A 15,533-nucleotide genomic window follows, 5' to 3' on the forward strand; every position below is an offset into this window, starting at 1 on the left:
AGTTCCAAGCCGGTCTGGGCTGTAATGCATTCTGGGGGTTGTAGTCATTTTTTGCCTCAGTCGCATACACCGTAATTTTCCACTTTTGATGACCAGAAGGGAACTAGACTCAAGTCTTTAAAACGTGAGCTGAATGAATTCCAAGAACAGGTCCTAGGGAATACACGCGTCTACAATGCCCATTGTCCAGGGCTTGGCGGACTAAAACTCCGTTGACTTGGTTAGTTGATGTGGAGTAAATTTCAACTCATGTCTATCCCATGTGTGCAAGGTAGAACTGCTCCATATCGTTTGTAAGGCTGTGACCTTTTAGAAGCATATGCCAAGCCTGTCTTTCCAGGCACCTCTGCGTGGGTTCCAACCCACAACCTTTCGGCTAGTACTTGAGCACTTAATCCTTTGTGCACTCCATTCTAGTATTAATAAGTCTTATAATGCTACTATCAAGCCCCAAACTAAGCTCTGCAGATGAAGGATTACTAAAGCAGGTTCTTTTCCTCAAAGTTACAAGTTCATAAGTATCTTATTTTTATGGTTGAGTATTTATGTCATTCTACTTTGAAACTGAGACTGCAACAGTAATCAGAATACACACAAACCCAACCCTTTCCGGGGGTGTTCCCCTTTTTTAATGACCCTGTACCTTACCAAGCATGATGTCCTTCTCCAGAGACTGGTCCCTACTAATAACATGTCCAAAATACGTGAGATGAAGTCCCCCCATTCTCACTTCCAACGAATACTCTGGCTGTACTTCTTCCAAGACAGACTTGTTAGTTCTTCTGGCAGTTCCTAGTTTGTTCAATATTCTTCACCAACACCAAGAAAATAAAAGTGTAGTATACCACGAGGCTCAGCTCTGAACACTATATAATACTACTTATATAAACATCAAATATTGATTTAACCAAAATAATTTTGATAGAACTATATGAGGATGTGAGATGAAGAAGCATGTGTGTGCTTGTGTGTGTGAGTGTGGTGGGAGGTAGTGTGGTTGTAAGAGTGATAAATCTTCGTCTTTCCTGGAAGGATAATAATAATGTCTAGCATCTTTTAAAAAGCCAAGATATAGTAGTTTAAGTACATGATTTAGAACTATAAATGTAGTCGAAAGTTGTTCTTCCCGAGGAGTGGCAATTCAGAGAACTGCTAATTTTTATTACAGATTTTATAATATTATTGGACTTTTTAAACCATGTACCTGTATTACTTTGATTTAAAAAAATAAAAATTTAATTTTAAATTATTCTGTCTTCTGGGCAGAGTATTGATTGTAGAGGAGTCAGGGTGGATACAGGAAGCTCTCTTAGGACACTACTATAATATATGGAAGAGGTGATGGAAGCTTGGAAGTGGTTTCACTAGAGGTAGACCAGACATATATGAGAACTATTTGGGGAGGTAAAACCAGAAGCCAGAGGGCATTGTTAAGGGAAATATAATGGATGATTGCTAGGTTTTTTAGCTTGAGCTTCTAGCTCTATGGTGTATAATTACAAAGGTAGGGAAACTTGAGACAGGAACAGAGTGGGGTTGGGAGGGGGTGAGCAAGATCAAGAGTTCTGTTTTAGCTTATTAAGTTTGAGATGCCTGTCAGTCACTGAAAAAGAGATTGGATATACGAGTTTGGATGTCAGAGGAGCAGTCTAGGTGGGAGATGTGAATTTGAGAGAAAACAGCTTGTAGGTGGCATTTAAAGACATAAGAGTGAATTATATTGCCTAGGGAGCTAATGCAGATAGAAAAGCAAGAGGCCTAGGGATTCAATATTTAAGGGTTACTTAGAGAAGTGGGGATAAGTAAGAAGGAAGAGAAAAAGCAGGCATGAATTGAATGAAAGCCATGTGTTTTCTTTGTCTCAAGAGAACTGAAAAAGCAGGTGTGGTGGAAGCTGTAGTACAATGCTCAGATCTCTTTTCAACACTGGGGCTCTTATCCACCAGCTGTTGGAAGACTGACTACTGAGAGCTCCAGGCCAAGCTCCTGTCTAGGAATTGCCTCCAGCTCAAGGAAGCTGCCTCATCCTAAACTAGGTCCCAGATCTAGGGATAACCCATTTCTAACACCAGCTTGAATCAGGGATATAAATGCCAGCTGCTAGCTTCAATAGGGACAATTCTGAAGGGCCAGCCCAGGTCCAGTGCTTCCTGTAAGATTGTCTGAGGACTTTGGTGCAACTGCATCATAGCTCAATCTATCTTCTTGTGGAATCCTGCTTCCCTCAACCTTTGCAGTTATAATTCCTGAAGAGTGTTCTCCAACAAACACCTGGAGATATATTTTGAATCTCAGTACATTTTCCAGGAACAGACCTATGACCTATTACAGAAATAAGGAGAGTTTAATAATAATTCCCAAATCTAATAATTAAAAAAAAAAAAAAAAGACCATGTGTCCGACTTTGCCCAGGACAATCTAATTATTGCCTATTGTTTCAGAAAAGTTATTAATAGTATCCCATTCCCTCTCAAAAACATTCTGGTTCAGAGAATAGGTTATATGGTCATCTCACTACTATTAACTTTTGAGCCTTGATTAAGTTCTCATTAATAAGAAGTTATTCATTCAGAATATTGTGGTGGTTAAGTGCACAGACTCCGAAGTAAGCTACTTAGTATTCCACCTGCTTCTCCTACTAGTACTGACTAGGAATTTTACTTATACGTTTCTTATTGCCTCAGTTTCCCCTAGTTTATGGAGTCATAGTATAATTAAGTAAATCATATTTTGATTTTGCACTGGTCAAAAGGATCTAGGAATAAGTATGTTCTGATTTTTAAATGTAGCTGCCCAAGTGAGAAAAAATAGTCAAAAGGGGTTGGAACCCTTTCCTTTTCCATGGCCTATGGAGTAAGTATGCCAATGAGGGAATAAACTCCCTACTTCTTCGAGGCAACAGCATATGGGGTAAAGAGACCACTGACAGGTGACTTCTATTTTGATAGGCAGAGTTGAGAAGGATGCCATAAAATGGCAGATTTTGGACTGAAATTACTGTGGTTGGCATGTTATACAGCCAACGAAGCTGACATCCTGATACCAAAACTATTCTTCCAGTTTTACCCTGGAAAGGAAAAGCACAGTCCCAGAGCCTGCTGAGCAATGATCCGGGAAACACCATTACCACTGCCTCTGCAACATCTATCTGGAGAGGAAGCTATACCTAGACAGCAGGAATCTTCTTTAGGAGGGAAGAAGAGGTAGGGAAATAAGGAGGACAGTGGGTTCTCAGGTGATTGAGTCAAATAAACTGCTATTAATATTTCAAAAGTTCTGTCTGGGTTTTCTTTGCCAGGCCTTGCTTCCCTTCTCAGCCACCCATACCCATAGTTAACCAATCCCTTCCCTCCTGTTTGTTTTTCAATGGTTGAATATAGCAAACTTTTTATAACTATTGTTTTCATGTTTTCCCCCTAATAAATTGTAAACTTATTAAGGGCAGGAATCATGCATTAATTTTCTTATATCTTCTGCTCCTAGCATTGCATCTAGAAAACAATCCAACCTGTTTTCAATGTTTGCTGAGCTGAGCTCCAGGGTGGATTACAGATTACAGGTGTGTTATAATAATTTACAGTACGAATTTATCTGGAGTTATTTCAAATATTAGTGACCACATTTTTGTCAAATATTCACAGATATTATAGAATCCAAAATGATAAATAAACGCCAATCTGAAAAGTTTGAAACAAATGAACACAAAGGAAGAAGGTAATGAAGCTGAAGAAGAGCCTCTGTGAACTCCGTGAGGCTGGGATTTTTAACCGTTTTGTTCACTGTTGGGGCTAGCATAGACTAGGCCCTCAATCAACACTATGATGTACGGTGAATGAATGCTTGATTGAATGAATGAATGAGAATGAATCAACACTATGATGTACGGTGAATGAATGCTTGATCGAATGAATGAATGAGAATGACAGCGCGCTTTCGGCACAGAGAGGACTAGAGCCAGGAGGTCAAACTCTCGCAGCAGCCACTGAGCCGGGATTAAAATCCTGGGGTCTGCGCAAGCACCGGCTCCTCCTCCGGTGGGCGAGGCTGGGGAAGCGCATTCCTCTCCGCCCCTCTGCTAATCGGTGTTGCGGCCGTCGCCGCCGCCGCCGCCGCCACGCGCAAGGGCTTATGGGCGCTGAGCTTCGGGGTCCCGGGGAAGGGGCGCCGGTGGCTGCCATTTTGAGTTGCGAACCTAGTCGCTACGTTCCACGCAAAGGGCGGATTGCCAAGCCCCTGTTACCAGCAGCAGACGCCGCCTCCAGGGACTGGGAAGTCGGGGTACCAAATAGCACCACGTTAATGGGTAAGTGGGAATGACACAGGCCAGGTTGGGTGGGCTTCGGGTATGGCCCCTTTTGGAGCTGCTAGTTCCTGGGGTCACTGTTTTTATTTACTCTTTTAACTTGCGAAAGGTTCAGGACCAGGCCATGCCAGGGTCTGTCTCTGGTTCGCCTGAGGGAGACGGCGATCGTGGGGGGCGTGGCAGCCAGGCCTTTCCCTTGGCGGATCGGGGGGCAAAGGGGGTCCAGATCCTCTCAGACAGCCAGGCTGGCCATCGGAAGAAGCTATTAGGCAGCTGATCTCACCCGTCTCGCTGTTCAATCTCCGTTTTTCGGTAGTTCCACTTCTCGGTAGATAGTATAGTCAAACGTTGTCATTCACTCCTGGGACCCAGCTATTGTCTGTGTCCAGCTTATTAAAATTCCACAGTGTCCGGAAAGGGGGTAGGTAGCGTTCATCCTGGGGGCTTCTGCCAGCTGCCCTCCCTCACTTGGATGCAGGTGCCTCGAAATGCTCAGTCCGACTCCATCGAGCTTCGAATAGTCTGTCAGCCCCATTCCAAGATGAAAACTTAATATTGTTTCATGGATAATGCGTGAAAAATAACAGGATTTGAAAGCTGTGAAACCGCATAGTGATAAGTCGAAAGAATATGGCACTGGCATTGACTGTCGGGCTTTTTGAATATGTTTTAAAAAAGCTTCTGACTTGATGTCTCTTAATTACAACATCCAGTGTAATTTATGATTCATGTTTTGTAGGAAAATGGCTTGCTTTCTTGGTAAACAAGTAACAACCCTGTCCTTTAGACCTTTAAGTATTGCTTGTTTGGTTGCAGGGCCTCTTTGTACAATCTCATAACTTTACTAACGACACCCCCAAAACCATAAAAACTGAGGCTTTACTAGCATAAGAAATTCCATTAGTTGAATTATTAATATTAGAAAATGAAAACTCTAATTTCAGGTTCCAAGTGTTTGCTCAACCTCAACACTGCTTTTCAGAGAGCTGGGTAAAAAATAAGCTAATGATTGATAAGACATTCCTGTATTGGGCGGCTTTAAAGTGCCTGGATAGTGTTTATTATGTTTAAAATGACTTATGAGACAGCAGCCTTTGAAATAAGGTTTTTAAAATTTATTTACCGGTGAACAAAGCAATTCCATTGGTTAAGGAAAAGATTATTTTCCTTAGACTTACCCAAAAAACCCAGTGCCGCCGTCGGTAGACTTACCAGTTACAAGTAAACAAACCAGTTGCCATCCAGTAGACTCATGGTGAACACATGTGTGTCAGTGTACAACTGCGTTCCATAGAGTTTTCAGTAGCAGATTTTTCAGACGTAGATTGCCAGGCCTTTCTTCTGAGCTGCCTCTGTGTGGACTCAAACCTCCAGCTTTTTGCTTAGCAGCTAAGCGTGTTAACTGTTTGCCCCACCCAAGGACTCCTTCCTTAAAACCAAAAAACCCAAGCCCATTGCCATCAAGTCAATTCCAACTCATAGCAGCCCTGTAGGACATAGTAGAACTGTCTTATAGGGTTTCCAAGGCCCTAATCTTTACAGGAGCAGACTGCCACATCTTTCTCCTGTGGAGTGGCTGGTGGATTTGAACCACCGACCTTTCAGTTACCACCCAAATGCTTTAACCACTGTGTCATCAGGGCTCCTGCTCCTTCCTTAAAAACTCCTTCTTTAGGTCCCCTTTAAAGAAATTGTAGGATGCAGGTGTTAAATAAGAAGCAAGAAGTTAGTGCTATAAAAGAAAAATAAATGATATATGAGTTGTTGGGGCTAGATTTTATTTGGTTGACAAATTTATATTGAAAGGTTATAGTTACCTAGATTAGTGCTTTCAGAAGTGACTGCATGTGTGTAGGGAGGCAACAGGTGATCTAAGCAGAGGTGACAAGAAAATGTCAGAAACTTCTGTTTTTGTTTTAAAAGCCATTCCTTTTTTTTTTAACTCTCGAGAATTTTATAATGAGGTCCTATATTAGGCAAGTAATACATGCGCGTAAATAAATAAACATTGAGGATGAATATTGAAATATTTTTTGCATGTGTAAGTATACATGAACAAAAAGTTTAGAGGCCAGTGGCTTACAGAATGCTTAAGTGGTAAATACTTTTAAAAGCTTCTGTGAACATTTCGTTTTGCTAAAATATTTTATACTTCTTAACCATAATTCAGCAATTAATGCTGAGACTCAGTTTGCTCTGTAATGAGCTCTGATCTATAGTCTTCCCTTCCATAGGCATTGGAAGGCTCTAAGAGCTCTTATTAAGGAAACAGAATACTTATGTATGAGACATATGTTTTATATATGAAATAGTAGAATAATGCTGGTCATTGTTATTATTAAAGTTAGACTGAACTGTTTCTAATGATAAATATTTGTAGGTGCACACAATATTCCTGAAATAAATTCATTAGGTGTGTTACAGAGGGATTTTGGTCAATTATAAATGTGTTTTAATTACTAAAATACGTGTAATAATTTCAAAGGCACAAAGTACATCTAAATCATTCTGAAATCCTTGGTTCATTCCATTCTACCTTTAGCTCCACTAATGAAATTTTCTTACAGTCTTTCCCAGTCACCTAACTACCAAATCTGATGCCTGGTATGATACTTGGTTTGTTGTACCAAATGATGAATGAGTTGTACCTGGTATGGTACCAAGTACTGGATGAATCAATGAATGAATGGAGTGGCCTGTTTATACTGCTGCTATTTCTTAAATGCTCCTTTATCTCTTGAATTTCCTTCTCCTTCAGGGCTCTTAATTTCTTGTGATTCTCCTACATCTCTGACCTATTTATCTTTGGTTTTCTTCACCCTTTCCTTTATCCACAAATTAAAATGTGAACATTTTCAGAGTTTCTTCTTTGATCATCTTTCTTTTGTAGCTCTCTACGTGACCTTGGGTAATCATGAGGAACCTTCTCCTGAGTTCTGATCCACCTTTTCAGTCATCTATAGATCAGAGTCTCCTCTGTGTGTGCCCCAAGTACTACGAATTTAACATGATTAATATGAAAGTCACCATACAGCTATTAGAATGGATACAATTAAGAAAAGCAACAATAACAAAAACCTGACAATGCTAAGCATAGGCAGGAACCCACATACTGGTATTGGGAATGCAAAATGGTCCAGTCACTTTGGAAAGAAATTTGACAGTTTCTTATAAAGTAAAGTGTACACTTACCGTATTACCCATTAATCCCACTCCTAGATATTTACCTGAGAGAAATGAAAATTTATTTTCACATAAAAACTGTTGAATCTTAATAACAGATTTATTCATAACTACCCCAAACTGGAGAAATCCCTAATGGCCTTCAGCTGGTGATTGGATAAACTTGTGTATCCATACAGTGGAATACTACTCAGCAATAAGAAGGAACAAACAATTGAAACACGCCGATGACATCGTTGATTCTCAAACACATTGTGTTAAATGAAAGAAGCCAGACTTGAAAGACTACATGCTATATGATTCCATTTATATCAAATTAAGGAAAAGACAAAACTTGGGCTGGGGAACAGTTAAGTGGTTGCCAAGTGATTAAGGGTTGGGAGAGGGCTAACGGAGCAGCATAAGGGAGTTTTTGGGAGGTGATGGAACTGCTCTGTCTTGATTGCGGTGGTTATATGTCTGTATATTTGTCAGATTTATAGGACTATATACCAAAAGACTGATTTTTATTGTATGTAAATTAAAAACATAACTTTAAAACAACTGAATTCGTTATTTTCTCAAAAACAAGCATGCAAACAAAAACAAACGAAACTACCACTCTGATCCTTCATCTGTTTTCCCTGTGTTGTGTTATTTTGTCATCATACTAAAATGGCTCAAGCTACAAACCATGGAGTCAACCTCAACACCCTTTTCTTCCTCACTATATATCCTTTAGGTTCACTTGGCCCCAAATTCTTAGTGAATCAATTGCAGAAATGTTTCTGGACTCCAGCCTGCTCTGTATATTTCCACGGCAGCTGCTAATTTAGTGCAGGTCCTCATCCTCTCCCTATCTTTCCCTTGACCATTTGAAACAGCTTTCTCTTTAATTTCTTTTATTCTGTTCTTTAGGATCAAGTTCAACTGGCATGCAGCACCATATATGGGCATTCTAGCCTTATCTCACGTCGCTTTTCCCACTCATCCTGGTGTTGGGGCACACTGAATTTCTTACTGTTCCATGGTTATGCCTGGCTTCTTCAAGAACTCTGCCTATGCCTGTATTCCTTCTTGAAATGCTTGCTTCTTCCCTTTTTGATCTCCATCCTTTCCCTGACAAATTCCTGTTCATCCTTTGAGATAGGATAACTGAAGCTTTTCAGAGTTCCCTAAGGTATGGTTAGTTGCTCAGTCTTCTGTGCGTTTTACTACTTCCAATATAACTTACCAATTCACCTGTCTATCTCCTTACTTCAGGGATGGCAGATAAATCCCACCCTCTCCTTTTGTGTCTACTTTACAAGTGCTAATTGAACACACTGTCCTGGCTAGATGCAGGTGCATCCTCAGAATTTATCAGTATAACGCTTTAGGCAGCCACTGTTTCTCACGTTAAACTGAAGCCCTGCCATATACTAGTTGTTCAGTCATAAATCCAGAATAGGTAATACTGGTATTTCAGTATTCATCTCAGATAATATCAAAATACCAGCATTGATGGCGATATGTTATTAACAACTTTATGATTCATTTTATAAAAGTAGAACTAGATATTCTGTATATTTCAAATACAAAATTTCATTTTTACGTAAAACATTTTGTACGTACTTAAAAATACCAATGATCATGAAGATGGCACGAGACCGGACAATATATCATTCTGTATACATAAGGTTGCCATGAGTTGGAGCTAACAACAGCACGAGAAAATATTGTGTGTTAATGTTTTTAAATACATTTATAATATTTAAAAATAAAGTGTCTGAGTATTACAGTACTTACAAAGAACTAATTATACTGAATTACCAAAAACTGGTATTGTAGTCATGACTCATTCACCCTTGTGGCCTCAGTTCTTAAGACAGTGTCTTAAGTATGGGAAAGGAGCCAAATGCCAATAAATATCTGAGTATGCTTACTGAAGCCTAAACCAAAAAAACCAAATTTCATTGAAAATAAGACATTTCACTGTTCGCTGTTTCTTCATCTTGCCAGAGCTGAAATGAGAAGTTTTTTCCCCAAATTTTATGATTATTTTCTGGGTGACAATAATTTGTAAGATACATTCTACTTTCACAGAGGTTAAAATGCTGGAGATGAGGTAGGGGATGACATTTTACAATCAGTGAAATTAGGGTAATGACCTTGTGTTTAAACCAAAATATATTATTTACTTAACATTTTATTCCTAAAATATTTGGGCATATTTCTCCAATCTTGATATAGGAGTGAGGGAATGTATTCTTTGTACATAATTTCCAGAATGAGATTTATTGGTCTAATTCATGAGCGTGAATTTATTAGCTCCAGAGTAAGCACCTTATATTTGTTTTGAGAGCTATCTGTGTCTGTTCTCTTCCCTCCTTCTGTTAAGATACCATGACTAGTTCAGGAAAAGATAACTACAGAATGAAAAATTACAAGAATAAAGCACTAAACCCCCAAGAGATGCGTAGAAGGAGAGAAGAGGAAGGAATACAGCTTCGAAAACAAAAAAGGGAAGAACAGGTAAGTTTTTAAATATTCAGTTCTGTCTGATGCAAATTTATTATCATATAGAGGTTTTAGAACTCTATTACTGCTAATTTTTAGATAATTTTAAATTGAAAAGTATTTTAGGAAATCAAATATAGCTAAATATATTCTTTATTTTATTGTTGTTGCTAGGTGCCGTTTAGCTGGTTCCAACTCATAGTGACCCTGAGTACAACAGAATGAAACACTGCCCAGTCGGTCTTGTGCCATCCTCACAATCATTGTTATGCTTGAGCCCATTGTTGCAGCCACTGTGTCAGTCCACCTCTTTGAGGGTCTTCCTCTTTTTTGCTGACCCTCTACCCTATCAAGCACCATGTCCTTCCCTAGAGACTGATCCGTTCTAATAACATGTCCAAAGTATGTGAGACTCAGTCTTGCCATCCTCGCTTCTAGGAAGTATTCTGGCTGTACTTGCAAGGCAGATTTGTTCCTTCTTGTGACAGCCCGTTGTATATTCAATATTCTTCACCAACACCATAATTCAAAGGCATCCATTCGTCTTCAGGCTTCTTTATTCCCTGCCTAGGCTTCATGTGCATATGATGTGATTGAAACGACCGTGGCTTGGGTCAGGCACACCTTAGTCCTTGAAGTGACATCTTTGCTTTCTAATGCTTTAAAGAGGTCTTTTGCAGCACATTTGCTCAGTGCAAGGCGTCATTTGATTTCTTGACTGCTGCTTCCAAGGGCATTGATTGTGAATCCAAGTAAAAAATCCTTGACAACTGAAGTCTTTTCTCTTTTTATCATGATGTTGCTTATTGGTCTGCTGTATTTTTGTTTTCTTTATGTTGAGGTGTAATACATACAGAAGGCTATGGTCTTTTTTGATCTTCATCAGTAAGTGCTTCAAGTCATCTTCACTTTCAGCAAACAGGGTTGTGTGATCTGCATAACACAGGTTGTAAACGTGTTTTCCTCCAATCCTGATACCCCATTCTTCTTAATATAGTCCAGCTTTTCAGATTATTTGCTCAGCGTATAGATTAAGTATGGTGAAAGGATACAACCCTGACACACACTTTTTCTGATTTTAAGCCATGCAATATCGCCTTGTTCTGTTCCAGTGACTACCTCTTGGTCTATGTTCAGGTTCCTCATGAGCACAATTAAGTGTTCTGGAATTCCTATTTGCAGTGTTATCCATAATTTGTTATGTTCCACACAGTCAATAAAACACAGGCAAACATCTTTCTGGTATTCCTTGCTTTCAGCTATGATCCATCTGACATCAGCAATGCTATCCCTGGTTGCATGTCGTCTTCTGAATCCAGCTTGAATTTCTGGCAGTTCCCTGTTGAAGTACAGCTGCAATCACCTTTGAATGATCTTCAGTGAAAGTATATTTGCGTGTGATATTAATGATATTGTTTCATAACTTCTGCATTCTGTTGGATCATCTTTCTTTGGAATGGGTACAAATATGGATCTCTTCCAGGTGGTTGACCAAGTAACTGTATTCCACATTTCTTGGCACAGATGAGTGAGCACTTCAGGGCTGCATCCGTTTGTTTCAGCCATCTCACTTGGTTTTCTGTCAGTTGCTGAAGCCTTATTTTTTGACAGTGCCTTTCAGTGCAGCTTGAATCTCTTCCGTTAGTATCATCGGTTCTTGATCATATGCTACCTCTTGAAATGGCTGAATGCCGGCCAATTATTTTTTGTACAGTGACTCTGTGTATTCCTTCATCTTCTCTTGATGCTTCCTGCATGGTTTAGTATTTTCGCCACAGAATCCTTCAATATTGCAACTCAAAGCTTGAAATTTTTCTTTAGTTCTTTTAGCTTGAGAAACGTCAAGCATATTCTTCCCTTTTGGTTTTCTGTCTCCAGGTCTTTGCACATTTCATTATAATACTTTACTTTGTCTTCTCAAGCCGCCCTTTGAAACTTTCTGTTCAGCTCTTTTATTGCATCATTTCTTCTGTTCACTTTAGCTACTCTACTTTCAAGAGCAAGTTTGAGAGTCTCTTTTGACATCCCTTTTGGTCTTTTCTTTCTTTCCTGTCTTTTTAGTGACCTCTTGCTTTTTTCATGGATGATGTCCTTGATGTCATTCCACAACTTACCTGGTCTTTGGTCATTAGTGTTCAGTGTGCCAAATCTGTTCATGAGATGGTCTTTAAGTTCAGGTGGGATATACTCAAGGTCATACTTTGGTTCTTGTGGACTTGTTCTAATTTTCTTCAGCTTCAACTTGAGCTGGCATATGAACAGTTGATAGCCTGTTCCTCATTCGGCCCCTTGCCTTTTTCTGACTGATGATGTTGAGCTTTTCCATTGTCTCTTTCCACAGTTGTAGTCAGTTTGATTCCTGTGTATTCCAGCTGGGGAGGTCGAAGTGTATAGTGCCATTTATGTTGTTCATAAAGGCATTTGCAATGAAGAAGTCTGGTCTTGGAAAATTCTATCATGTGGCCTCTGGCATCGTTTCTATCAGCAAAGCCATATTTTCCAACTACCAATCCTTTTTTTTTTTTTTTCTTTTTTCCTGTGCTTTAGATGAAGGTTTACGGAGCAAGTTAGTGTCTCATTAAATAATTAATACACGTTTTGTGACGTTGGTTGCCAGCCACACCACATATCAGTACTCTCCCTTCTTGACCTTGGGTTCCCCATTATCTTTCCTGTCACCTCCTGCTTTCTTGTCCTTGCCCCTGGTTTGGTGTGTCTGCTCAGTCTCATTTTGTTTTATGGGCCTGTTTAATCTTTGGCTGAAGGGTGAACCTCAGGAGTGAGTTTAAAGGGTGTCTGGGGGCCAACTCTCAGGCTTTCTCCAGTCTCTGTCAGAACAGTAAGCCTGCTTTTTTTTTTTTTTCTTGTGAGTTAGAATTTTGTTCTACATTTATCTTCAGCTCCGTCTGAGACTCTCTATTATTATCCCTGTCAGAGCAGTTGGTAGTGGTAGCCGGGCACCATTTAGTTGTGGTAGACTCAGTCTGGTGGAGGCTGTGGTAGTTGTGATTCGTTAGTCCTTTGGACTAATCTTTCCCTTGTGTCTTTGATTTTCTTCATTCTCCTTTGCTCCAGATGGGGTGGGACCAGTGAAGTATCTTAGATGGCTACTCACAAGCTTTTAAGACCCCAGATGCTACTTACTGAAGTAGGGCATAGAACATTTTCTTTATAAACTATGTTATGTCACTTGAGCTACAAGTTCCTCAAGACCATGGTCCCCAGCCCTTAGCCCAGTAATTCAGTCCCTCGGGGAGTTTGAGTGTGCCTCTGAAGCTTCCATGACCTTGCCTTGGTCAAGTTGTGCTGGCTTCCCCAGTATTATGTACTGCAAACCTTCTTTTTTTTTTTTCCAGCTTTTGCATTCCAATTGTCACTAATTATCAGTGTAGCTTGATTGCATGTTTGATCAATTTCAGACTGCAGAAGTTGGTAAAAATCTTCACTTTCTTCATCTTTGGCTTTAGTGGTTGGTGCGTAAATTTGAACAATAGTCGTCGTATAAATTGTCCTTCCTTGTAGGCATATGGATATTATCCTGTCACTGACAGTGTTGTGCTTCAGGATAGATATTGAAATGTTCTTTTCGACGATGATCATGATGCCATTCCTCTTACAATTTGTCATTCCAGGCATAGTAGGCCGTATGATTGTCTGATTCAAAATGCCAGTACCAGTCCATTTCAGCTCACTAATGTGTAAGATATCAATGCTTATACTAAGTTCCATTTCCTTTTTGATGATTTTCAATTTTCCTATATTCACACTTCATACGTTCCACATTCCGATTGTTAATGGATGTTTACAGCTGTTTCTTCTCGTTTTGCGTCATACCACATCAGCAAATGAAGGTCCTGAAAGCTTGACTCTATCTACGTCATTAAGGTCGCCTCTACTTTGAGGAGGCAATCTTCCCCCGTTTTATTTTTCTACTCGTTTTCTGTCATACCACATCAGCAAATGAAGGTCCTGAAAGCTTGATGCTATCCATGTCATTAAGGTCATCTCTGCTTCAAGGAGGCAACTCTTCCCCAGTTTTATTTTGAGTGCCTTCCAACCCGAGGGGTTCATCTTCTGGCACTGTATCAGATATTGTTCTGCTGCTGTTCATAAGGTTTTCACTGGCTAGTTTTTTTCAAAAGTAGACTGCTAGATCCTTCTTCCTAATCTGTGTTAGTCTGAAAGCTAATCTGAAACCTGTCTACCATGGGTGATCCTGCTAGTATTTGAATAATACCAGTGGTGTAGTTTCCAGCATCACGGCAACACACAAGCTCCCACAGTATGCCAAACTGACAGATGCATGGAGGAACTGAGTCTAACTTACCAGACTTCAGGAATCCGGTGCTATTTTTAGTGACTGATGAGGGAGAGTTCTCCTGTTTGTGATAAGATCTCATGAAATAATGTAGTGTAGGGTTATAGAATTTTAGAATGGAATTTAAATGTAATTTATGAGGAAGAATCCCATTATTTTAAAATTAATAGTGTCTGATTCCTCCACTGGAAAGTGACTTCCTTAAGGACTGAGTACCATTTCTTTTTCATTTTTATATTCCTGCAACCTTGTATAGAGATTGGAACATGGCACATATTTAGTATGTATTCTCAACATGAGTCAGTGGTAAAAGACCTGAGGTTAAGAATGGCCCAAAGCAGTCTGTGCAGGGCAGGAGGTAACCTATTCCTGAAAGTTTGACCTCTCACAGATCATTTAAGTCTTCTTGGTATAAGGACTGGGAAATACTCATAAGTCCAGAATTTTGAATTATAAAGTTGTTCATTTGTTTTCTTTGCTTAAATGAAAAATGTAATTTTATGGGCATTCACTGTTTCATGGAAAGCTCAGTGTATAAACTGATATTTTCTTTATTACAGTTGTTCAAACGTAGGAATGTCTCTCTCCCCAGAAATGATGAATCTATGCTAGAAAGCCCTATCCAGGATCCAGATATCAGTTCTACTGTACCCATTTCAGAGGTAGATTTTATAAAAATATGTTTTGAATTATACGTCAACAATATTTCAAAGATAGGGAATACGGCAAATATTCATACATAATATTTAAATGTTAAATTATATTTTCTTTTAGGAAGAAGTTATTACCACAGATATGGTCCAAATGATTTTTTCTAACAACGCTGATCAACAGCTAACAGCAACACAGAAATTTCGAAAGCTACTCTCTAAAGGCAAGAATTACTTTCAGTATGCTTATCTGATATTAAAAGATTTTATAGTAGTTCTATATATATTTTTTTAATTTTAAGACACTTTTTTCTGCCAGGCGTAAGTCTTAGTTTTTTTTCTTTTAATATATATTTTAAATGACATCTATTTTTTTAAACATTATTAAAGTAACACATATGTATATTTAACAATTGTGAAATGTAAACTAAAGAAATGAAAAAATTCATTAGTACCAGTTCTAAGAAACAAGGTTAGCGGTATAAATCTTTTAGTTTTTGTAGAAATATTTTGTAGTCTAAAACTTTTAGTATAAAATCATAAAAGTGAAATAGTGAAGCAGAAGGAATAAGCAGTGTATTAATTTACACTTCCATCTCTG

At 39.1% G+C, this 15,533-nt stretch overlaps 1 protein-coding gene across 5 annotated transcripts in view; it reads left to right on the forward strand.

Annotated features, from left to right (window-relative positions):
• Positions 1-4,104: 4,104 nt before the first annotated feature.
• KPNA5 (karyopherin subunit alpha 5) overlaps positions 4,105-15,533 on the forward strand; it is a 49,228-nt gene continuing 37,799 nt past the window's right edge. For 4 of the 5 annotated variants that reach the window (XM_064290162.1, XM_064290185.1, XM_064290196.1 and 1 more), the window contains exons 1-4: positions 4,105-4,303; positions 9,846-9,979; positions 14,843-14,944; positions 15,057-15,156. In XM_064290162.1, the coding sequence (XP_064146232.1) occupies positions 4,129-4,303; positions 9,846-9,979; positions 14,843-14,944; positions 15,057-15,156 (511 nt within the window). In that variant the 5' untranslated portion in view covers positions 4,105-4,128. The remainder of the gene's footprint in view (positions 4,304-9,845; positions 9,980-14,842; positions 14,945-15,056; positions 15,157-15,533) is intronic. The other variant, XM_064290199.1, reaches the window with a different exon arrangement.

Source organism: Loxodonta africana, chromosome 1 (assembly GCF_030014295.1).
Source record: "Loxodonta africana isolate mLoxAfr1 chromosome 1, mLoxAfr1.hap2, whole genome shotgun sequence".
Taxonomy (NCBI): domain Eukaryota; kingdom Metazoa; phylum Chordata; class Mammalia; order Proboscidea; family Elephantidae; genus Loxodonta; species Loxodonta africana.